The sequence below is a fragment of the Martes martes genome (genome assembly GCF_963455335.1).
Source record: "Martes martes genome assembly, chromosome: 6".
Classification (NCBI taxonomy): domain Eukaryota; kingdom Metazoa; phylum Chordata; class Mammalia; order Carnivora; family Mustelidae; genus Martes; species Martes martes.
The window spans coordinates 111,145,742-111,170,096 of NC_137893.1; the positions used below are offsets into that span (position 1 = coordinate 111,145,742).

The 24,355-nt window shown below is 36.9% G+C and overlaps 2 protein-coding genes across 3 annotated transcripts in view; both read left to right on the forward strand.

Annotated features, from left to right (window-relative positions):
* The window catches only part of FAM135A (family with sequence similarity 135 member A), a 120,195-nt gene extending 104,559 nt beyond the window's left edge, over nucleotides 1-15,636 (forward strand). Inside the window, exons 20-21 of the mRNA XM_080805357.1 lie at nucleotides 11,071-11,184; nucleotides 13,964-15,636. Of these exons, the coding sequence (XP_080661483.1) occupies nucleotides 11,071-11,184; nucleotides 13,964-14,169 (320 nt within the window). The 3' untranslated portion in view covers nucleotides 14,170-15,636. The remainder of the gene's footprint in view (nucleotides 1-11,070; nucleotides 11,185-13,963) is intronic.
* Nucleotides 15,637-20,935: 5,299 nt separating this feature from the next.
* The window catches only part of SDHAF4 (succinate dehydrogenase complex assembly factor 4), a 50,034-nt gene continuing 46,614 nt past the window's right edge, over nucleotides 20,936-24,355 (forward strand). Inside the window, exon 1 of one of the 2 annotated variants that reach the window (XM_080807188.1) lies at nucleotides 20,936-21,078. In XM_080807188.1, the coding sequence (XP_080663314.1) occupies nucleotides 21,015-21,078 (64 nt within the window). In that variant the 5' untranslated portion in view covers nucleotides 20,936-21,014. The remainder of the gene's footprint in view (nucleotides 21,079-24,355) is intronic. The other variant, XM_080807187.1, reaches the window with a different exon arrangement.

Consider the following 24,355-nt stretch of genomic DNA (forward strand, 5'->3'; position numbering starts at 1 on the left):
CTAAGGGCCAGATAGTAAATATTTTGGCTTTGCAGGCCATGTGATCTCTGTTGCAGCTACTCAGCAATACCAATGTAGGGCAAAAACAGCCCTAGACAATACATAAGCAAATGGGTGTGGCTAAGATCCAACAAAAAGTTAAAAACAACAACAAAAAAAAAAACACTTTATCCCCCCCCCCCAAAAAAGGCAGCTGGCCAGATCCCACAAGCCATACTGTGCTAAACCATTCTTTAGGAGAACCTCAATTTTTCATTTACTGAGTACCACCTAGAGTGGAGAAAATGGTCCTCTTGCTTTCCATTTCTAGCTGCAATCATTATTCCTCTACTGTCATAAAACTATCTTTTGAGGTTGGTACCCTCCAAACCCTGCTGCCTTCTAGTCATCTTTAATACAATGATCTCCTGGTCACTGCTCACATATTCAGTGAGATCTCTGATAAGAATTCATTGACAAATATACAGTTATGCTCAGGAGAAGATACTATTCTTCGTTCTTAATATCCTTAATCTTGGATTCATTTTTGGTGATTTGATGAAGTCAACCCTTTAGATGATTATCAAGCATTAAGAACCTTTCTCCACTGTGGTAACGTTCCATTCTACTCCATTTTAAACCCATACCCATGGCCCTGTTCCATCCCTGAAATTTCACACAGTGAAATTCTGAGACTAATTCTGAGACTAAAATATCCTACCCTTCTTTCTCACTCACTCCCTTATTCTCATTTGCTTTTTAGACTATTTAAGATCCCTACTCAGTTTCTTAAATTACCTTGTCCTTCATGGTTTTCCTCCCTTCCTGATCTCTGCCAGCCTACATGAATTTTTATTTTTATATACACTTTTATCACTCATACATTATTACCATGTGTTTTTCCATCTTAGCCATCCAGCAACCTGTATTACTGTTTCTTTACCTGGCTCGTTGAGCTCTACCAAAATGGATCATGCAGACATGCAGATCCGTACTACTGTAGATCCATGACAGTCCCAAGTGGTTAACTCTCATTGCTTCCTAACCATTTCCTGGAAGCTTTTCCGTTTTGTTTTGTTGTTGTTGTTGTTGTTGTTTTTAAGATTTATTTAGTGAGTGCAGGTAGGGGGAGAGTCAGAGGGAGACAGAGTCAGAGGTCAAACAGACTTCACTGAGTGCCAAGTCTGATGTGGGGCTTGATCTTACAACCCATGAGACCATGACCTGAGCCAAAACCAAGAGTCAGACCTTAACTGACTGAGTCATCCAGGTCCCCCAAAGCTTTTCCAGTTTTTTACCTCTTAGCCTCAGGTTTTAAACTACCACTGCTACCATCGCTTCTATAAATGACTTTGTTTCCTACTCCATCTACAACAGTCAAGGCCATTAAGTGAGAACTTTCCTACTTCCTTTCTTCTTACCTACAAACATTAGCACACTTGTGCTTTCCTCCTAGTTCAGTAAAATATGTATCTGTGGTCCAAGAATAATTTCCCTTTCTGTTTTAGAACCTGTTACTTCTCTCTGTCTTTAAACTCTTCCTCTTCAGTGGTTTATCTCTTAATATATCAAGTTATTCCATTTTCTCCCATCTTAAATCATAGTAATAATAAATACCTCCTTTGATCCCTAATTCTGTATATTTGTATTTCTCTTTTTTATATATACAAATTGAGCCTCTTGAAAAAAAAAAAGCACTATTTCCTCACCTTTTATTTCACCCCAGTATAATCTGATTTCTGTTCTCACCATTCTGTTGAAGTTGCCATAGCCAGTTATCTTTTTTCTTTCTTTTATTTGAATATGCTGGCATTTATGACTATTGAAAATACCCTTATTCTTGAAATACTTTCCTACCTCCCATTCTATATCAACCTTTCCTGGTTTTCTTCAATGTTGGCTCTCTGCTTCCGACACAGATTTCTTTTCTCTCCTTGCGCCTTAAATAGAGATGTTCTTGGACTCTATCTTCTGTCGTCTGCTCTCTTATTCTATACATTCTTCTTTGACAGCATCATTTCATATCCATCTTCACCATCAGTAGCTCAAATATGTATCTCTAGTTCAGTCCTCTAGCTGTATTCTAGACTGATATGTCCAGCTGCCTACTAAGTACATTTACTTAGATGGTTCATGGTTACCTACCTCAAATGCAGTGTTTTCAGATACCTCACCTTTCCCCTCAGATTAATTTCTCTTCATTCCACAACTACCACCATCTGCCCAGCCAAAAACTTAGAAGTTGTTCTTTAGACTTCTCTTTTCAATATCCCCACACATCTGCTTAGTTACTAAGCCCTGAAACATTCGGCCTTTTTTTATAGCTCATGGAGTCTTCTCTTTCTTGTCTTTGTCCCACTGCCTTAGGTCAACCACAGATTATTGCTGTGGCCTCCGAACTGATTATTTGTCCTCCAAACTGGTTACTCTCCTCCATCTCATTTCCTCATTAGATAAAATTATCTTCTAAAAATTAAATCAGACCATATTGCTCCTGTTTGAAAATCTTTTCATGGTGTGTTGTGGCTTTCAAGATGAGGTTTAAATTCCGTGGCTTAGGGCATCAAATCCTTTAAAATCTGGTTCCTGATTCTTTTACTGATTTCAAGTCCTACTCTGCCCATGCACACATCCTTTGTTTTAGATATGCCATGCGTTATATGCTTGCATTCACCCATGCTTTTTCTACCACCATTCCTCCCCATGTGTTTACTCATCTTTTTAGAACCAGTTCTCTCCATCTTCTAAAATTAGACACCATCTGCTATTAAAAGCTTTCTTGAGACCTTCTCTGATTTAATGCTCCTCTACTCTCAGAGTACCCAGTAGATTGCCTAGTATTCATGTTTATATCCCAGATCTTACATCTCCAAACTGACCTCATTAATGAATTCCAATCTTCATTTGCATGCTAGACATCTCTACTTACATATGAGACATATGTCTAAACCTGAATATATTGTCTTCTTTTACTAACTCTTTTTTCATTATTTTTTAATGGTACTCTGTCTCCTAAATTACTTAGTTTGAAATACTTCGATGTCATCTTTGACCCCTTTTCTTTGCATTCTACTTCCCAAGATTATTAATATTATAACTGATCTCTCGTGGCATTATATATGAACCTCTTTTACCATACCTGCTATAGTTTATCTCATATAATCATTTTTGTGTACCTTAACCTCCTTTCCAATAGTAGGATCCATTTGTGACAACACTTTCCTACTCCCCACATAAACACTCAGTATTTACTATAGTTTTCCCCATTACTAGGTGTTTGGTATAAACTTGCTGCATTAGCAAATGATTTTTTTCAAACATTTTCCACGTCCAAAATCAGGTCAATATTATATGGTAAGCCAAAAATCAAACCTATATATTTGGTGACTGATAATTTCAAACTGGAAGTGACTTGAACTTGGAATTTAAGCCCTGGCCATTTAAATCTATTTTTTGTTTACATTCTCATCACCCATGTCCTCCATTCTGCTCTTGAAACATTTGATGTAAACACTGGATAGATTTACTAATTGAATAATGCCCACTTCGGTTGAGTGCTGTTTAAGCTTTTTCAGGATTCTGCCTTAAATGTTGTTATTAATGTGAGAAAGAGATGCTGGAATGATTATTTCATTTATTGTCTGTTATTAGAATCAGTGAAAGAAACGTTCTTTTATAGGTCAAATTTTATGTTTTATTTCTAAGAGTACAAAGCAACAATAAGTTACATATAGTGCACAGAAATATTTACTTGATTCACTAATATATAAGATATGCCTACAAAGCAAATAGAGTATATAGTTCTCACACGGGAAAAACTTACTGACACTAACTAGAACTATTGTGTTCTAGGTATATGAAGTTTGTACCATTGCTGTTGACAGGCTAGAAAATAAAAGGCAAAACTCTATAAATGTTCCGTGGAGTCTGTGTATTTATACTGTATTTTATGAAGTAAAATTAGCAATAGGAATAGTAGCAACATAAGAAAATAAAAACACTAAAGAAGGCATAAATAAAATTTTACTATAAAAATTCTATAATCCATGGCCTTCCCTGTCTGAACAGGTATTTGTACTATTTCTAATTATTAACAGATGTGAGTAGATCTTTTGCACTTGAGTTATTTCTTGCCTTAGAATGCACAGCAAGATTTGTTCGTACCTTCCTTCCAGTTGTACCAGCCTAATAACTGTTTAAGACCCAGACTTTAAGTCACAAGTAGATTATTAGTCTTAGCTGAAAAACTGAGTAGGATAATTAATCTAAATAGACTTCAGTTTCTTCATTGGTAAAATGGGAATAATAGTATCTTCTTCACAAGACTATGAAAGGATTAAATGAGATAATGCATGTGAAACAATTACCATTTTGAATAGCACAAAATTCAATAAATGTTAGATGGTAAAAATAGCTCTTAAGAGATGCCTGAACTAAAATGATAGTAGTATTATAGATTATAGAAATTTGCTTTCACATTACCATCACAAATCTGTTGTAGGAAATTTTTATGACAGAACTATTAAAAATACTGACTATAAAAAATTACTCAAATGACATATTCAAATTATATTTATGTTTCAAGATTTCTACTTATACTCAAATATGAGTCTTTTAATATGCATCTGAACTGAATGAGCATGAAAGAATACAGTTTTCTAATAATTATGAGCAATGAATTAGATAATACTAAAGTATAATAATAAATAACATTAGCCAACACACATATGGCACTTAACTATAATCCAGGTACTAAGCATGTTATATATAATAGTTTATTTCATCTTAGTAAGAATATTATTGCCGCATATTGCAGGTTAGGACACCAAAACATAGGGAAGTTGAGTAACTTGTCTCAAGTCATAAAGCTAGTAAGCAATCATGCGTGTTCCAGTCATGTCATGTTTAGCCATTACTGCACATTTTCAGGAACTTTAGATGCTGTTTTTAATTGCAGTTTTAAATATCAACAAATATTCATTAATTGATTTTTAAATTATCACAGAGGTAGAGCAATTCTCTATTGAGCTATGCTTTTCCCCAATTTATTCTGTTTCGTTTTTTGAGGGATATTTTTCATCTAGAAAATTGTGAGAAATGAGTGGTCATTTCCTACAGCTGTGTATGTATTCACATGTGTGTATACACACACATATCATTATATAATAAGTATAAATATATAATAATTTATAATTTTAATGTTGTAATTACTTTATTTACTAAGTAAATATATTTGGAGTCACATCAGAAAGATGAATAAAATAGGAAAACATAAAGCAACATTTACTTAACCTAATAGGCTAACCTCAGGGGTTTTTTAAAATTTTTTAAAAAGATTTTATTTATTTATTTGAGAGAGGGAGCACAAGTGGGGATGGGGTTGCGAGGAGAGGGAGAAGCAGACTCCTTGCTGAGCAGGAAGCCCTATGCGGGGCTGGATCCCAGGACCCCAGCCAAGATCATGACCTGAGCAAAGGCAGATGATTAACCAACTGAGCCACCCAGTGCTCCTCTCAGGTTATTTTTAAATAATCAAAAGCCCTAGTGATAGTTTCTCTTTTGTATTTTACTCTATGTATTTTAAAAAAAATACTTTCTATAATTTACTTTTATTTTATATTTTACTGATAAATCTATGAAGTTTCAGATGTCCTTGTTTAATTATTGCTTCTGTTTCTTCTGAACAGCCAATTTCCTGCTCTTTTGGGAAAGCCTAAAATAACCTATCTGAGGCAAACTCCAACCTACTATTTTCCTTTTTTTATTTAAGCAAAGTCCCCACCCTGTGGGTCTTCCTTTTGCAAGTCGTCTTCTCTGCAATGTATCATTAGTTAGTAACTTCCCTTAATTAAAAGCTGTTTATTATTTTAGAATTAAAGAAGCATTTTGGGGCACCTGGGTGGCTCAGTCATTAAGCATCTGCCTTCGGCTCAAGTCATGATCCCACGGTCCTGGGATTGAGCCCCATGTTGGGCTCCCTACTTAGCGGGAAGTGTGCTTCTCCCTCTCCCACTCCCCCTGCTTGTGTTCCCTCTCTTCCTGTCTCTCTCTCTGTGAAATAAATAAATAAAGCATTTTTAAAAAAATAAATAAAATTAAAGAAGCATTTAAAGACATAAAATAATTTATATGATTTCTGAAACAGTTGAGAGATGTTATATTTTTGTAAAAATCATATTTATTAAGTAAGCCTTTTTTTTGTTTGATGAACACAAAAGATCTAGTAAAGTGTTAAGGAAATGTTACTTTTCAGAGGAAATTATCTATTTTGATTAAGGTGTTACGATCATAAACATTGATTAAATTTTTATAGCAACTTTTGACCAAAAAACCTTATTGATTGCATTCTACAAATTACACAGTATAGTTATGGCATACTAGTGTCTCAGCATTGACTATCAAAAGAAAGAAAGAGGAAGAAACTAAAATAACGTAGAAAGTAAAATGTGTATTATACGTAGATTTGGTGACACCAGTGGTGAACTAGTCAAGATTACATAAAAAGAAGGATCGTGGACATTCTTGCATTCTATAACGAGAGCTTAAAAATAGCCAAATGAAAATCTGTTCATTGTTGGAATTGCAGAAACAAAATATTCTTATTTTAAGATTTTCCCCAAAACATCTGCTTAGCATCTCTTTACCAGCTATTGAGTTCTGACTAAGAAAATATAATAATTAAAGAAATCTCCTGCTGTGCTACAATGGCACAAGATAATCTTTTCTTCCAGCAGATTACAGAGGTGTTTAATAATAGGTATCAATTGATATGCAAGTTACATTTGTATTTTGTTTTTGAAAATGTAGGAAAGAATCAGCATCAGCTAACATTTGGGGAAGCAAATTCTTTCAAATGTATTTAAAATAAATGAGTAAAACAAGAATAGTCTAATATTTCTTAGTATGTATCAATTTTAAAAGTACAGGGTTTTCTTTACCTTAGCACTATTGACATTCTGGGGTGGATAGTTCCTTGTCATCAGGGGTTGTTTTGTGCATTGTAAGATATTTAGTAGCATCCCTAGCCTCTACCAACTAAATACCAGTAACAAACACCCCCCCTCCATGCCTTTATCCCCACCTGCCCCCTGGTTGTGACAACAAAAATGTCATCAGACACTGTTCAATATCCCTTAAGGTGCAAAGCCACCAGTTTAGAACTACTGCTTGAGCCAGTTCCAGAGAGTAAACAGAAAATGAGTCAGTATGAATTACTTTTATAATTCCCACCAGCAATCCTGGGGCCTACCATGTTTCACTTTGATTTTTTTTAATAAGAGATATTACAGTATTTTGCGTATTAATAAGAATGGTCCAGGGGCACCTGGGTGGCTCAGTGGGTTAAGCCTCTGCCTTTGGCTCAGGTCATGATCCCAGGGTCCTGGGATCGAGCCCCACATCGGGCTCTCTGCGGAGAGCCTGCTTCCTCCTCTCTCTCTGCCTGCCTCTTTGCCTACTTGTGATCTCTGTCTGTCAAATAAATAAATAAAATCTTCAAAAAAAAAAAAAAAGAATGGTCCATACAAATGAGAAAATTGATGATACAAGAGAGGGATGGGACTCCTAGAGTCATGTCCTTAACTAGGCAGGAGGGAGTGGCCCCTAGCATTCTAGTGAAAGGCCTGGCCTAGGGTGAGAACATGGACAGCTCATCCATAGAAGAACAGAGGCAGAACATGAAGCTATAATATGGTAGGTTGGTTTGGTTAAGGTGGGACTATGTGGAAGTTCTTTTCTGATTCTTCTATATTGTTAGTGAAATAGGAAGCAAGGTCATAAGGTCAGTGAAGAGGGGATAGAAGATGCTGGCCGTTTGAGGAAAAATAGTCATTTAGGGAAGTACAAAAATGTTGCCTAGCAAGGCTGCCACAGAGTGTGCACTGCACAGCTCCAAGGAGTATTATTCGTGTGGACTGTAATATGAATGGAGTTGTGCAGTATGATAGCCCTTTATGGAGAACACAAATATACATCTTTCAGATAAATGAAAAAGCCAACTGTGCTGTTACATAAGCTGGTTTCTTGCAGCTTGGGATAAAATTTCAGTGAACAGTGTCATACTTACATTCAAAAAGCACGTACCAGGGCACCTGCATGGCCCAGTCGGTTGATCTTGGGATCCTGGGGTGGAGCCCAGCATTGGGCTCCCCACTCGGCAGGCTGTCTGATTCTCCCTCTTCTTCTGCCCCTCCTCCTGCTCCTGTTCTCTCTCTCTCTCTCTCTCAAATAAATAAATGAAATCTTACCCCCCCCCCAAAAAAAAAAAGCACAGTACCTAGAACAACTTGGGTAGAAGTAAAGATGATGTACTGTAGGACAGTGGCTTTCACATTGTTAACTTGTTTACCCCTTAAAAGAATTTTGAGAAAGTATGTACCCCTTGTAAAATTTTAGGGTGACACCTAAAAATATTTTCTATAATTTTAAAGAATGGCAAAGGATATATTTTCCGACCTTTCAGGTAGTACATATTTGCTATAATTATATTTTCATAAAAACATAAAACAACTCATTCAGTTGGAGTTACAGATTTAGGCCATTCAATTCATAGAAAATATGTGCCATAAAATCTAATTGGCAGGGGCACCTGGGTGGCTCAGTGGGTTAAAGCCTCTGCCTTCGGCTCAGGTCATGATCCCAGGGTCCTGGGATCGAGCCCCACATCAGGCTCTCTGCTTAGCGGGGAGCCTGCTTCCTCCTCCTCCTCTCTCTCTCTCTCTCTCTCTCTTTCTCTCTCTGCCTGCCTCTCTGCCTACTTGTGATCTCTGTCTGTCAAATAAATAAATAAAATCTTAAAAAAAAAATCTAATTGGCAAAGCTGATTCTTATTGTCAACAGTCAAGTTAAACTTTTTGTCAGCAAATGTTAGATTTCATTCATATTTTGTTTTATTCTCCCAAAGACTTATATACCTGAAGCCATACACCATAATAACATCTGAAATAGATTGGAAAAATACCTTTCTCTAATAAAGTGGGAGGACAAGTCATTTTCAAGAAAGCACTCATACAGAAGTTGGGATCTAGAATTCAATTCCCTTAAAAGCTATATATGCCCATCCTTACCATCTAAAGGTTTTTTTTTTTTTTAATTGAAGTATCATTAACATATAGTGTTGTACTAGTTTCAAGTATGGAAAGTCTTTACCCCTGAAGGTAAGTATGTACCAGTAAGACCTCTGCTCTAGGACACATAGATGATTCCCAGAGTAATTAATGTTACATTGGTGTCAAATGATGCCAAAAGTACAATTAATGTCACATAAAATGTGAGAATGAAGGGCAAAAATCAATTTTTCTTAATATGTTTCTAAAATATTTTAAATGTTTGCATAATTGTATATTATAGGCATTTGATTATTCCACTCGTATCCCTAGAATTTTATATATCCATGTTGCCCCAAAGTGTTACCTTCTCATTAAGAAAAAAGGAGAATAGGGATGCCTGGGTGGCTCAGTTGGTTAAGCAGCTGCCTTCGGCTCAGGTCATGATCCCAGCATCCTGGGATCGAGTCCCGCATCGGGCTCCTTGCTCCCAGCGGGGAGCCTGCTTCTCCCTCTGCCTGCCACTCTGTCTGCTTGTGCTCACTCTCGCTTCTCTCTCTCTCTCTCTCTCTCTCTGACAAATAAATAAATAAATAAATCTTTAAGAAAAAAGGAGAATAACCTTATTTGTGACATAGAGGGTATAAACAGCCTCACCTGCCTGAATGTGGATCTAGGATCTCTCATTATTAGGATCATAAGTTCCAAGAGAGAAATGGGCATCTACAAAGACTTCCTATATTCTGGATCCACAGTAGTCCCCACAACTGGCCTTGTCTCTGAGATAGAATTTGAATTTTGAAAGGCAAAATATCAAAATTTTACTCTGGAATATTCCAGAACAAAATTATATGCCCTAAACTAAACACACCAATTCTAATATATTGTCATTATTGATTTGTATCATATTTAATAACCACATGAATTTCTTATTTTTTATGTATTATTTACTTATTATCAGAGCTACAAAGTGAAATTAGAACATTACTGGTAGTAAAGTGGTCAAGAACCAGGTTTCAATACTTAAGTGAATTAATTCAAAGTATCACAAGCCCTAAATTCACCTAGTTTACCAAAATATAAAAATAGAGGGACCTGACTAAAGTCTGTAGATGGATCACAAAACCCGTTATTATTATTATTTTGAAAAGTCGTAAGTATATATCCTCTTGACATCATACTTAAATAAAGAGAATATAATAATACTAGGCAAGGGTCAAATGAAAATTTAAAGTAAAAAGTTAGCTTCAAATGATTTCATGTAGGGTGTTTTGTTTGTTTTCATGAAAAAGTATTGTTTTGTTTCTTTGGGGAAAACTATATATTAAGGAATATCCTTTAGAAAGTAAGAAAGTTATAAAATACTTCCTATAGAATTTTAGCCCACATATCTAATCTCACTCCTGCCCCCACACCTTTATATCACAATCCTTGCCAAGCATACATTTCTTATACCAGCACACAAACTACATACAATGAAGGTAGGAGTTTTTTTTTTTAGAGAGTATATAAAAATTTGAAGAAAGAATTCATCAGATGTAAAGAGCCATAAGTTTATGGTGCCTAGGTGGTTCAGTCAGCTGACCATGGGAATTTTGGTTTCTGCCCAGATTGTCAGATCCAGACCCTTCACAGCCCCCACCCTCATGGAGTCTGCTTCTCCCTCTCCCTCTCCCCCTTCCCCTCTGTGTGCACAGGCTCTCTCTCTCTCCCCCTCTCAGATAAATAAAGATTTTACTTATTTATTTATTCGAGAGGGAGAGAGCATGGGCTGGGGGAGGGACAGAAGGAGAGGGAGAAGCAGACTCCCTGCAGAGCAGGGAGGCAGGAGGCGCAGCTCCATCCCACGGCTCTGAGATCATGACCTGAGCCAAAGTCAGATGCTTATCAGACTGAGCCCACCAGGCGCCCCTATAAATAAATAAAATCTTCTTTAAAAAGCCGAAGACTTAGTACTACTGAGGAAATAAAAATTTCCAGTAACTTAATATACTAATTAAGTTATTTTTAATCTGGTTGCATTGTAATTCATTATTTTTCTTCATAGGGCTTCATTATTTCAAAAATGTTGTGCTAGTGGGATCTCTACAGGATCGCTATGTTCCTTATCACTCTGCCCGCATTGAAATGTGTAAAACAGCTTTAAAGGACAAACAGTCAGGTAACTAAGTAAATTAAAAGTATTTCATCTCCATTTCTCTGACTTTGCATCCCATTGTGGTTGTATTTTTATTTTACCAGTTACAAATGAAGTTAAAACTTTTTTCATATGTTTGTTGACCTCTTTTTTAATTCTTTGAAATGCCTGCTTATGACTTTGAATCATTGTTTGATATGGAGTTATTTATCTGTTTCTCAATAAAAATCTCTATATATTCAAAAAATATATTTCAAACAGTTCTAACTACACATGAGCTTTTCCCCAAGTTTTTCTTGTAGTCACTTTCTCTCTTCTTTTCCTTATCTTTCTTTTTACTCTATTTTCCACCCACCAGTATTAACAGCTATCCTTCCTCTCTTTTTCTTTCTTCCTTTTCTCCTGTCATGTGAGATGTTTTTGCCAATGAAACAGTCATTCTCATAAAAGAATTATTTTTTCTAATTATAAATGCTGTCCATTTTGCTGCCTCAAAAGTAATCTGTAATTTGATTTCTTCTGGATTATTGGGATTGGTAATTATGGTAATGATCATGCTGCATGTTCTGCTGTATCTTGCTTTTAGTCAAAGATGGCAGCAAAGACTTACCCCACTTTAATAAAGTAATAAAGATTTTATATATTTATTCTCTTGCTCTTTTTGAATAACAAAAGAAATTTAAATCATAGCTATTTAGAGCCAGAAGGAGACTTGGGTTCTATTTGCTTATTTTATAATTGAGGCCCAGAGATGCTAAGTGGCTGATCTAAAGTTACTGGTGATAAATTAATTACAGGCATAGAGCAAGAACTTGGGTGTCCTACCTTCCTGTATTTGCTCATTTCCTTTTTTGGAATGAGGCTGGTTTTTAAACGAACTCAACCCTTTGCTTCTTTCCACATTTTAACAGTAAACAGCTTCTTTAGACAGGGAATCTCTCATACACATTTGTATTGACATTGACTAGTATGTTACCTGGCTCATAGTAAATACTCTAGTCATTTGATAATTATGTTTTTTTAGCATTTTGTGACATCAGAATAACCTTTTTTTCCCCTTAACTTCTGTTCTAGCAAGGGACTTAGAGAAAAATTCAGAGGAGATTTAACCTTCAGATGGGTCACAGAAACTAGAGAAATGTGCTTTGTTTTAACGGAGATTCTGTGCCAGTGGGGGACAGGGGAAATCTAATAAAGACAGGTTTGGACTTCTTCCTATGTAAAAATATTTTTCAAATAGCATGGAACTAGAAATCCAGCTTGAATAACAGTGAAAATTAAGAGAAGGAGGTGGGAGTAAAAAGTTTTCTATGAATCTGTGTGATGTTAATGTCTCTCTTAAATGCCTCTCTCTCCTTTCTCTGAATGTTCTACTTCTCCCTTCTCATGATTCCACAGGAATAAACCCTGCCTCTCCTCAGAAATTTGATACTTTCCTCCCTGAAATTCACGGGTTCATAGATATGTGTTAGTGCTCATCTATGATAATATTAACAATGCATAAGAATTAAAAAGTATTTTGCCCCTTATAAGACAGTTTGTGCTTTATGTATATCTAAACTTCATCTTTTATACTGTGAATGACCTCAATAAATTCATTGTGAGAATTAGCCAAAGACAGGGAAAGAGAAGCACAATTTTGGAATTAAAAGCAGAACCAGGGCGCCTGGGTGGCTCAGTGGGTTTAGCCTCTGCCTTCGGCTCAGGTCACGATCTCAGGGTCCTGGGATCGAGCCCCGCAGTAGGCTCTCTGCTCTGCGGGGAACCTGCTTCCTCTTCTCTCTCTCTCTGCCTGCCTCTCTGCCTACTTGTGATCTCTGTCTGTCAAATAAATTAAAATATATATATATTTAAAAAAAAAAAAAAAAAGCAGAACCAACATTAAATAAACCCTTAGACCGAAAAAAAGATCCTGTCTGATCTTTGAGTCAAACTCACGTTGTTCTTCTGACTGTAGGAAGTTTTTCCTCAGAATAATGTAGAAATATGTGGAATACTGTTGAATGCCACATAAACGTTCTTAAAGTACTTGCTATGGGTTCAAGTTTTAAAAGTTATAAAAGGCAAAATGTCTTTTTAAAAAAATATCGTTGACACAATGTTACCTTATTTTCAGGTGTACAAGATAGTGATTCAGCTTTTCTGAATCACTAACTACTCATCACAAGAGTAGTTACCATCTGTTCACCATACAACACTGTTAGAGTATCACCGATCATTCTCCATACTGCGTAAAAGGCAGAATGTCTTAGCATGGCTACCTTATTTTCATAATGATTTAACAAATCATAAGTGACTTAATATTGAATAAAACTATTTGCTCTGTTATATCCATTGCTTTGATTAAAAGTATTAAATTAATAAGAATTTACAATAAATTTGTTACTTTAACTTGGCCAGATAATGTGGTTATTTATATTTTTTATAAAAGTCTCAAAAATGGTAGTCCAAGAAAAAGAAAACCTTTTATTAATTTTTTTAAGGATTTTATTTTATTTATTTGACAGACAGATCACAAGTAGGCAGAGAGGCAGAGAGAGAGAAGGAAGCAGGCACCCTGCAGAGCAAAGAGCCCGATGTGGGGCTCGATCCCAGGACCCTGGGATCATGACCTGAGCCAAAGGCAGAGGCTTTAACCCACTGAGCCACCCAGGCACCCCAAAAGAAAACCTTTTAAAAGACATTCTTCTGCTTTAAATAGAAATAACATAACTAAATTTCATTAGTTATATGGAAGATGACATAAATTTTTTTTTCAGTTATTCATGTGAACTAATTTTCCTATTTTCTATTTGTTCCATAGGACAGATCTATTCAGAAATGATCCACAACTTGCTTCGCCCAGTTCTGCAAAGCAAGGACTGTAATTTGGTTCGATATAATGTCATCAATGCATTGCCCAATACAGCTGATTCACTCATTGGGAGAGCTGCACATATAGCTGTTCTTGATTCAGAAATATTTTTAGAGAAATTCTTCCTGGTTGCTGCCCTCAAATATTTCCAATAGGATAAAAACACTGTTAGAGACTTGATAATTACCTCATTGAACAATGATTGAAATAATGTATTATATTAAACTGTAGATGCGGATAAGTTCTAAGAAATATTTATACCTTTTTATATGGAAGATAATTTATATCATCCATGTTTAGAGCTTTTTAAACATCAACTTTACTTTCTAGGTAATGTGGCTGTGCAATATTTTTTTAATTTTATCTTTTTACTTTTCTATTACTTTTTCATATATTTTGCTACATAAGTATTTCAGTGAAACTTTAAGCCCATCTGTATATCTGATTGTTTATTATTGGCTTTCCACAATCCTTACATCAGACACATCATATTAGAGGCCATTTATTGCAAGAATAGCATGGGATTTTAAATTTTCTAGTATTGGGGTATTACTTAGTTAATTATAAATTTTACTTTTAACATTTTACTATGTTTTAACTGGAAATAAAATTATGGCTGCTAAAGTATATTTTTTGAAATCAACTCTAGCCCTGTCAAACCAGGTAGTTCATATATGACAACGTTATAAAAGTTTTCTATAAAAGTCATTATTACTGTTGCTATTAAACATATGTCATCCATATTAAAATATATTTTCTATGGTGATTTCAACATTATTTCTCATATTGACTTTTATTACTGGAACTTTTTCATGTTCATGTTAGCAGCATCCCGAAGTTTTTGAATGTTTGCCCTCTGCTTTGATTTAGTTGGAATTTTGCTACATTTAGTAGTGTTGCTTGAACTTTCTGACTACATTTCTTCAACTTTTTTCATGGACTTTTCTTGTATGTACATAATAATTAAGTGTTGAAATTTATGAAATACTTTTATGAATTTAGATAATTTTTAAATATTGTTAAAATTTGTTGAACTAAAAAGTAATGTAAATAAAATAATTCATGTTAAAAATGGAACAAAATATTTACATGTTTGGTGATAGAGATGCAAATGTTTTTGATATATGGAGATGTTAAGTCTTTTGACTTTACTAAAGGTGCTGAATAGCATTAAATTCACTATTTTCCTTTCCTGTTTTACTTGTGAAAATAATAATGCACTAAAGGTGGATAGGTCTTTTTGCATTCGTGAGTTGTGATGGACAGAGGTTTTTGTAAGGATGTGTTGTATAGTTGATGCATGTTTTATTTTTAGCATTGTGTTATTGCCTCTGATGTTAATAAATGAACAAATGACTATCTAGAGGAACAGCTAAAACACTTGCTTATTTTCAGAATGCTGGGGTATATTTTTATTTATAATTGGATAGACTATGTTAATTAATTGTACAGCCAGCATGATTATATAACTTACAGCCTTTGTATTTTTATAATTTATGTCTTTTGCATATATTAAGTAGTTAAAAGGTATTTCATTGGCTCTTCATAATTCTTTACTTTGTAAAAGTGTTTGAAAATTTAATGAATTGACTAAGCAATAATATACCAAGTGCATTATAACTGGAGAATATAAATATATGCATTAACCACCATATATTTTTGCCACACACATTTTTCATCTTCACATACCTTGGCCCTGAGTTTGAAATATACTTATTCGAAGTTTGAATAATCTTCCAGGTTTATCAAAGGATTCATTCTTACTCATAATCATGTAATTGTATTTGAGGGTAAATTGTTCTTATGATCATAGTTGGTTGGTTGGTTGTTGGTTGTTTTGACAGTTTTTAAAAGCATATCAATGATCATGGTTTAAAATCTACCAGATTTCACTTTTATTTGCCAGGGAAACTATCATGTTATTCACCTCCAAATTTGGATTGCAGGAATGGGGTTCTGAGGAAAAGGGGTTGTGATTGTCTGAAACGGTATAATTGACTTTTAGAGAATCTCATTAAAGTATATACCCATATGAATTCTTGTTAAAAACAACAACAACAAAACAATTATGACTAAGTTAAGCAGAAAAACAGTTTAATGGAAGAAAATTAGGTAGTTCACAGAATTGTTCGAAATGCTGGAGAATGGACTTTGGAAAACAGACAGAAGCCAAGGAATGCTAAATGACCCAAATCATAGCCAAGTTCTGACCTCAAGAAGAACTGGAAGTTTGTGTATATGTCTACTGGTAGTGGTGCCTCTGAAAATTGGATTCGAAACACTCCAGATTCAAAGTCTGATGGGAATGTCCAGCTGACAAAGATTATTCTTGTGCCAGCACTCAGGCTGTCAGGCATCAAAGATAGCAAGTATGTCTGACCTTTTCAGCCTCCACAGTAGAAGATAGGACCATTTCTCTTACCAGATCCACCAAACACATGAAATGGATTTGATGACTGAACACCAAATATAGAAACATCAGAGATCTACTGTAGTCCCATCTCTTTCCAACATCTACCTATACCACTTCTACCATATTTACACATTTACATTATACTGACATAATACTATTATCCCTCATCCACTTTCAAGTCCACAATCTCCATGTGGTGGTCATTCCTCCTCTAATTGTGTAATGATCTCGTCTCAATAGTATGTAACCCATAGACAATACTGCCATAGACAATACTGCCACCTAACCACAACCACCCTATATATAATAATAGTATAAGATATGAAAGAAAAGGAAAATTATTAAATATATAAACATATGTATGTACCAATGAGGAAGAAAATATAACTAGAGCAGGGCTTTGCCAACTTCCTTGCTGAGAATTACCTGAATTACTTGTTAAAAATGCAAATTCCGGAGCCCTATTACAGATGAACTGAAACAATAACCAGGAGGGTATGGGGAGCAGCATGCTTTGTCCCAAAGGCCTCTGATTTAAATTTTTAAAAAATTATGCTAAATACAGCCCTCCATTCTGCCCCTGGCCATGAGGGCAGATGGTTATGACTTCTCACCACTGCCACGTATTCCGTTTCCCTTGTCTTCAACTAATAACTTGGTGGATGAAATTTCTTTATCTAGTGCTTGATCCAAGGATCTGAGGCTTGAGTGGTCTTGCCTATATATGGTTGCAGATGTTTGCTTAATTTTTATAATTCAGCATGGTATTGTGAGGAGGTATTCCAGGAGATAAGATTTCCCAAGCTCTAATCAGACTCCTCTCCCTACTCCCCTTTTTTCCGTGGTCATTAGGGCCAATCACCCCAACTAGTGCCATAACTATTTTTTCTAACTCCTTACCTAAAGGAATGAGCTAAAATGACCAGGTTACAATCCCAAACTCTAATGCAGAGAAAACATTGTATCCCCCTTATACCCTACTCTGGCTAGAAAAAAATTGGTGCACCAACAGAATCTGGAATTATGGAGATGGATGGCAAGAGCAGTGAAGGGTCTAAGATTTTATCCTACTTGTAGGCTTGCTTGCTACAGTTAAATGGATGCTGACAGGAGACTCCCGGGTATAAAAGACATGATTATGGAAAAATAACCAGAGCATCAGCATATTTGCACTAGTTCCTGGAGCCCCAATTCCCACAGTGATTGCCAGATGACACCTGTACACACAATGGGTTGCATCATGGGAGAAAAGTCCAGGACCAAGGGACCACGCATTTTTTGAGCAAGTAGCAAACAAGCCAGTCTCTTTTCCTCAAGGGAAACATCAGTTAAATGGTAGTAATGCTGTATTTAAATGCCTATATGACTAACTACAGAAATTGCTCAGTTTCAGGAGATGGATAAGCCTTGAGCAATAATATACAGGAATGCAGGACCCTTGGCAGATTGTCTCTCCCCACAATAGAAAGCAAAATATATGGATAGTGTATCAGATGTTACAAGATATTAGTCCTTCTAGTACTCTTTGGATCCTGTTATTCTGTCTGTAGAAGAGCTAATCACCAAAAATACCGTTAAGTCATTAGGAGCATATGCCAAATCCTTTAGGACAGCATCCCAAAGTGTATTTTCTCACCTTGTTCCAAAAGTAAAGGTTCGGTAGGGTTAACCAGTTGCTTCTGGACTCATGGGATATATGATAAGGCTTGTTAATTCCACAGGCATCAATACTCTACATTTTTCACAGGAAAGTGAGTTCTTTGGTGAGAAGCAATGTTGTGTGGGATGCTATATAAGGTGTAGTATAAGGTATTTAGTAAGTCCACAGAAAAAAATGTATAAAAGAAGCGTAAGTCAAGGAAACCAATCCAAACACAGTATAATTGTCCCTATACAACAAGTTGCTACTTCCTTCATTATAGTAGGATTCCGTTGTCATCAAACCTGCCACCCAGGCTATGTAGTCCTATATCAGGGGGACAGGTTGTTCACTGCAAGTAGCGGTGCTAGCCAATTAGTCTTGGCAGGGAAAAAGACTATGTTAAAAATTTATGCACCGCTATGCCACCATGGCTACCTGATAGTGGGTCCCAGCTGTGGTAGGAGAATGAGGCTGACTGATGTCTATGGAGCGGGTCACTGTGGTAGGCAGCCTCTAAAATGATCTTCAGTGATCTGCATCTGCTGGTATTCACCCTTTGTATAACCCCCTCCCTTTTGAGAGTGTGTTGGATATACTGACTCACTTTTAATAGAATACCTCAAAAGAGAAAATACATCATTTCTAATGATAAAATGCATCAAAACTTGAAATGAGATTACAAAAACACTGTGGCTTCCACTTGAGCAGTCTTGTTCTCTCATTCATTCTGTGGAAAACCAGCTGCCATATTGTGAGATGACCTTTGAAGAAGCCCACATAGCAAGAACTGAAAGAGGCCTCCAGCCCAAAAACCCACAAAGAATTAAAACCTGCCAATAATCGTACTACTAAGCTTGGAAGCAGATTTCCCTCACCCTTAGTTGTGCCTCTATATGAGCCTGGAACCCCAGCTAAGAGCTTGACTGCAACCTCCCTCAAGATCTAAAGCCAGAGGCACACCGGCTCCCCCATTTCTGACCCACAAAAACTGAGATAAAGTGTTTACTGTTTTAAGACAAAACTTTGGTTTAATACGTTATGGAACAAAATAGATAAGTAACATCAAAATCTTACTCTGATTAAGAGCCCTTCTGAAAAAAATGAAACAAGATGGGATCAGTAGGGAGACAAACCATAAGAGACTTAATTAATCTCACAAACTGAGGGTTGCGGTGGGGAGAGGGGTATGGACAGGGTGGTTGGATTATGGACATTGGGAAGGGTATGTGATATGATGAGTGCTGTGAAATGTGTGAGCCTGAGGATTCACAGACCTGTACCCCTGGGGCAAATAATACCATATATGTTAGTAAAAAAGTTTATTAAAAAAGTAAAATACAAAAAAAGAGCCCTTCTGAAATGGGAGCCTTTCCTTTTTTTTTTTTTTTCTTGAGTAATGAGATCCAAATATTCTTATGTTTGAGGGTGATTTTGAGAGGTCCTATTCCAAAGAACTATTTAAAACCTTTACAGTCCCAGTCCTTGATCAAAACTTCACTAAACCAGTGCCCATGAAATCATGTAGATCTTTATCTCAAGCCACATCCCTTTCCAGACAAAGTGTAAAGGATAAAGTTCTAGCCTCTGAGAAGATCTCTCTCTCTTTCTCTCTCTCTCTCTGCTGTTCCTTGAGGGCCTCTGTTAAATGGGACTCTAAATGCCAAGGCAGTCCCTTGATAACTGAGTTAGTATATTTAGCAGAACCATTCATAATCTGGCTTTGAATGTTTTCCCTCAGTCAACTGGTCACAAGGAACTCATCATTAAACTGTAGATATGAACTAAGGGTCAAAAATATTTGTGGGAGCTAACTGCCAATGAAAATTGCTTGGGTTTTGGTTCTGGCTCTCTCTTGTATATCATACTTTTATTTTTTTTAAAGATTTTATTTATTTGACAGACACAGCAAGAGAGGGAACACAAGCAGGGGGAGTGGGCGAGGGAGAAGTAGGCTTCCTGTGGAGCAGGGAGTGGGGCTCGATTCCAGAACCCTGGGATGATGACCTGAGCTGAGGGCGGACAATTAACAACTAAGCCACCCAGGTGCCCCCGTATATAATACTTTTAGTAAAGGGGACTCCTTCTCTAGGAGGATCAGGTAACTCCCAGTTTATGATGAGAAACTCAGATTGCATAGCTACCTGATGTCACCTTCTCAGACATTACCAGGCCCAACAGCTAGTCAAGAACTTTTCTGAAAAATTAAAAAAAAAAAAAAGAGTAAAAATAAAAATCTAGGGCCCTGCACTGTGATTCTGTAAGGATTTCCACAAGTTACATAAAGCACCTTGATCTGCCACAGATGCTCCAAACGTCATTGGAACTGTTGGAATTTATGGGCCAACTGGCAGAGCTCCTCCCACTGCAGCCTGGACCAGATGGCAAGCCTTTTCTTGCTCTGCTCTTCACTCAGAACTGTCGACTTTCAGGTCATCTGGTCAATGAGTCAGAACTGACGAATTAGGAGTTCACTGAACGAGTAGATATTTAAGAAATAAAAGAACAGTAAAAGGAAGGAGCAAAAGAGTAAAAGGTGCTTCACCTTTGTGTACTATAAAAGAGATCTTTCAAGAGACCTCTGCCTCAGATTAAGAGGAATACACCGAATTATATTCCCTTATCCAACCTCAGCCATGATTTGGGGTAATCAACACAGAGGTCAGGGTGGTTTGAGTCGCTCTTCGCGAGAAAGGTGACGCTCTCCACGAACCTTTCCTACACATGGCGTCTGACAGGAGCTCCGATTCCAAGGTTGAGCTCCGGAAACCCCGCCCCGGCCCGGCCCGGCCTCACGTAGGGCCCACTTCTCCAGACGCAGGCCCCGCCCAATCACACGCAGGCCCCACCTCCCGAGAGCTCCGCCCCTCCTGCGGGGTGGACCTCGGTCTGCTGTACTGGCTCCGCGCCTCCCTGCCGGGGACGGGGAAGCTGCGGGGTTTGGCACCATGTCTGCATCGAGGCTGGCTCGGTTGCTCGGCTGCGTTCCGGCCACCGTGTGGAGAGCGGCAAGTAAGACGCCCGGCCCCGGGGCCGAGGTCGCGGGCGGGGTCGCGAGGCCCCGGTGCCGCGAGAAAGTCCTCCCGCGGGGAAGCCGCGTGTGTCCCGGGCGTCTGAAGGTGCCGGGTGCTACGGAGCTGCCCTTCTTCGGCTCGGCCTCCCACGTCTTGGTCCTGGTCAGGTCCCTTCTCCATCCCGGATCTCAGGGGTGGGACTAGGGTTAGATCACCTCACCCAAGCCCTTCCAGCCTGGGCACCCGCTTCCTTCCGGTCACTGGTCAGGAAGGGCAGCAAAGCATTCGGGGTTGTTTACTTGGGAGCCCTCAGCGCGCACTACTCTTCGGTGCTCGTGAAATAAAATGGAAAAGAGGGCCATTGGGGAACGAGAGTCATCATTTACTTACTTAATTTACATCAAAAAGGATTTGTGGCAGTTTGCAGTATTAAAAAATTGGAAAAGTGCAGAGGTGGGCCAAAGTAGCAAATTAGTATAATAAAAATTAGACAGAGTCAAGAATTGTTAATACAAAGAAAGTATGCATGTTTTCAGTAAAAAACGAACCTATTTAAACCCATTTTTGTTGGAAAACTTTCTCAGTATTTTAGACGTAACCCACAGAGTATGCTAAACTTAGTTCTAATTGAGGACATCCTGGAGAAATTGTGTAAGTTGGAAACAAAATTACTGCCCCTCTTAGTAATGGGCCCCAGATTTCTATGCAGTTTGTTTTTTGTAATAATTTCTCCCCAGACGTATTACTTGTTAATTGTAAACATTATAAATGGTCCAGGAGTGAATAATAAAGTGAAAGTCCCACTTTATCCAAACTCCAAAGTAGTAACTGTAAATTTTGTTGTGTGTTTATTCACCGTTCCTTTCTCACTTGTTAACAAGAATGAAGTGTTTGATACCAAAAATGTATATAACACGTGTAGGTTATGAAGCAGAACTTACATTTATGAATTCATTTTCCAATTTAAGAAATAGAATACTTCTCTTACCAAGCAGTTCCTGCGTGCTTCTTCCCATTGGAGTTGTTACTTTATATGGTTTTGGTCTTCATAGAAATGGCTTCTTACCATTTGTATTTATTTTGCTTGCGTTTTTCAACTGACACTGTATTTTGAGATGCATCTATATTGATGTGTGAGGTTGTAGTTAATTATGCAGCTGTGAGGATGTATCATACAGTTTTTCCATTCTTCCCAGTGGACATTTGGGTAATTCTGGAAACACCAGGATTGGCTGCTACACATTCTTGTTATGGGTGCTCTAATGCAAGGAATTCCTGGAACATATGGTATAGGCCTTTTCCATTTTATAATATGATGCGAAGTAGTAAAGACATTTCCATTCCTACTGGCAATTACGTACCTACCAGCAGAAACATCAGTTCTTGTTGTTCCACATACTTGTCAACATTTGCTAATTATCAGAAAATTTCATTTTTGTCTGAATAGGGTGTTGAAATGGTATTTTTGCTTCAGGATTTTATATCCACTATCCTAGCTAAATTACTTTTCTCTTTTAACTTCTCTAATTAAAGAAGTTGAACATCTTTTCAAATATTTATTAGCTTTTTTTGGTGAAATCTCCTCATTTTCTTAATGGATTGTCTTTCCTATTTATATTCTTTATTAATATTCTTTACTAATGTTCTTTACTAATATTCTGTGCTTTACTAATATTCAATACTAAACCTTTTTGAGTTGTGTACGTGGCAAATAGCCCAGTTTGGGGGCTGTTTTTGTTACTCCATCATGGGTTTTGTTTTTTTTTTTAATCATATATAACAGCAGCAGAATAAAATAACGGATCTGCATGTACAATCACACAGCTTCAGAAGAAAGGTGTCTTTTTTTTTTTAAAGAAAGGTGTCTTTTGAGGAACTCATAATCATAATTGTAATCATGTCTTGATCCTTTTGTTTATGGTCAGCGCTTTGTGATCTTGTCTAAAAAAGGCTTTCCTACCCTAAAGTCAGTTATTCCGTATTTTCTTTGCAAAGGTCTATAGTCTTGCTTTTTATATATAAGCCTTTATTCTGTCAGGACTGATTTTTGTGTATGATGTGAGGCAGGAAACCAATTTCACTTATTTTCCATGTCAGTAATCTGTTGTCCCAGGTCCATATAGTGGGCCTTTCCTTCCCTGATATAATGCCAACTCTCTTCCATCAAGTTCTCATAAACATATAAGCATGGGTTTATTTCTTGGCTCCCTTTTCAGTTCCATAGATCTATTTGTCTATTCCTGTGCTGATATCACCTGTCTTAATAGCCCTACCTTTGAAATAAATCTTTTTTAAAAAAGATTTTATTTGTCAGAGCGAGAGCAAGCACAAGCAGGGAGAGCTGCACGAGGAGGGAGAAGCAGGCTCTCCTCCGAGCAAGGAGCCCAATGCTGGACTTGATCTCAGTGTCCTGGGATCCTGACCTGAGCTGAAGGCAGACACTTAACTGACTGAGCCACCCAGGCGTCCCACCTTTGTAATAAATCTTGATTATCTAAAGGGCAAATCCTCCCATTTTGTTTTTCAGAAGTGCCTTGGCAATTCTTAGGTATCTGCTTTCCATATCAAATTCTTAAAAAAAAAAAAAAAAAGTCAGTCTCTGTTGGGATTTGACTAACGCTGCTCAATGTTTTTTTGAATTGTCATTTTGTGATTGCTGCTTATGTATAGAAACATAATTTACTTATTTATTGCTTTTGTATCGTATAACCCAGCTAAATTAGGTTATTAATTTAAATAATTTATCGTAGCTAGGTGGGGAGGGTATTTGCTATGGAGGCAGTCATATTAAGGGCAAGTATTAAAAATCTAGTTTCCCACTTTCTAATATTTACATCTTTTTCTTTTCTCTTGTTTTTCTGTCTTGCTCAGATTTCCAGTAACATGTTGTCTAGAAGTGATGATATCTTGTTTGTAATTGTAAAGGGAATGCATTCATATTTCAAATGTCATATTAGCTGTGGATGTGCCTTTATAAAGTTAACGAAGTCCTATGCTATGTCCAAAGGGTTTTTATTGTTGTTTATGTATTTGTCTGGTTTTTAAGACTGAATAAATCTTGAAATTTACTGAATTCATTTTTCTTTCTCTTTTGGGGTGATTATATCATTTTTCTCCTTTAAATCTGGTGAGTTGGTGAATTGTAGATTTTTCTAATGCGAAATACTCTAGCATTCCTAGAAGATATTGAAATTGATCATGATGATTATATTTTTAATATGATGTTGGATTTGGTGTGCTAATATTTTGTTTAGAAATTGGCCTGTTGGGGCACC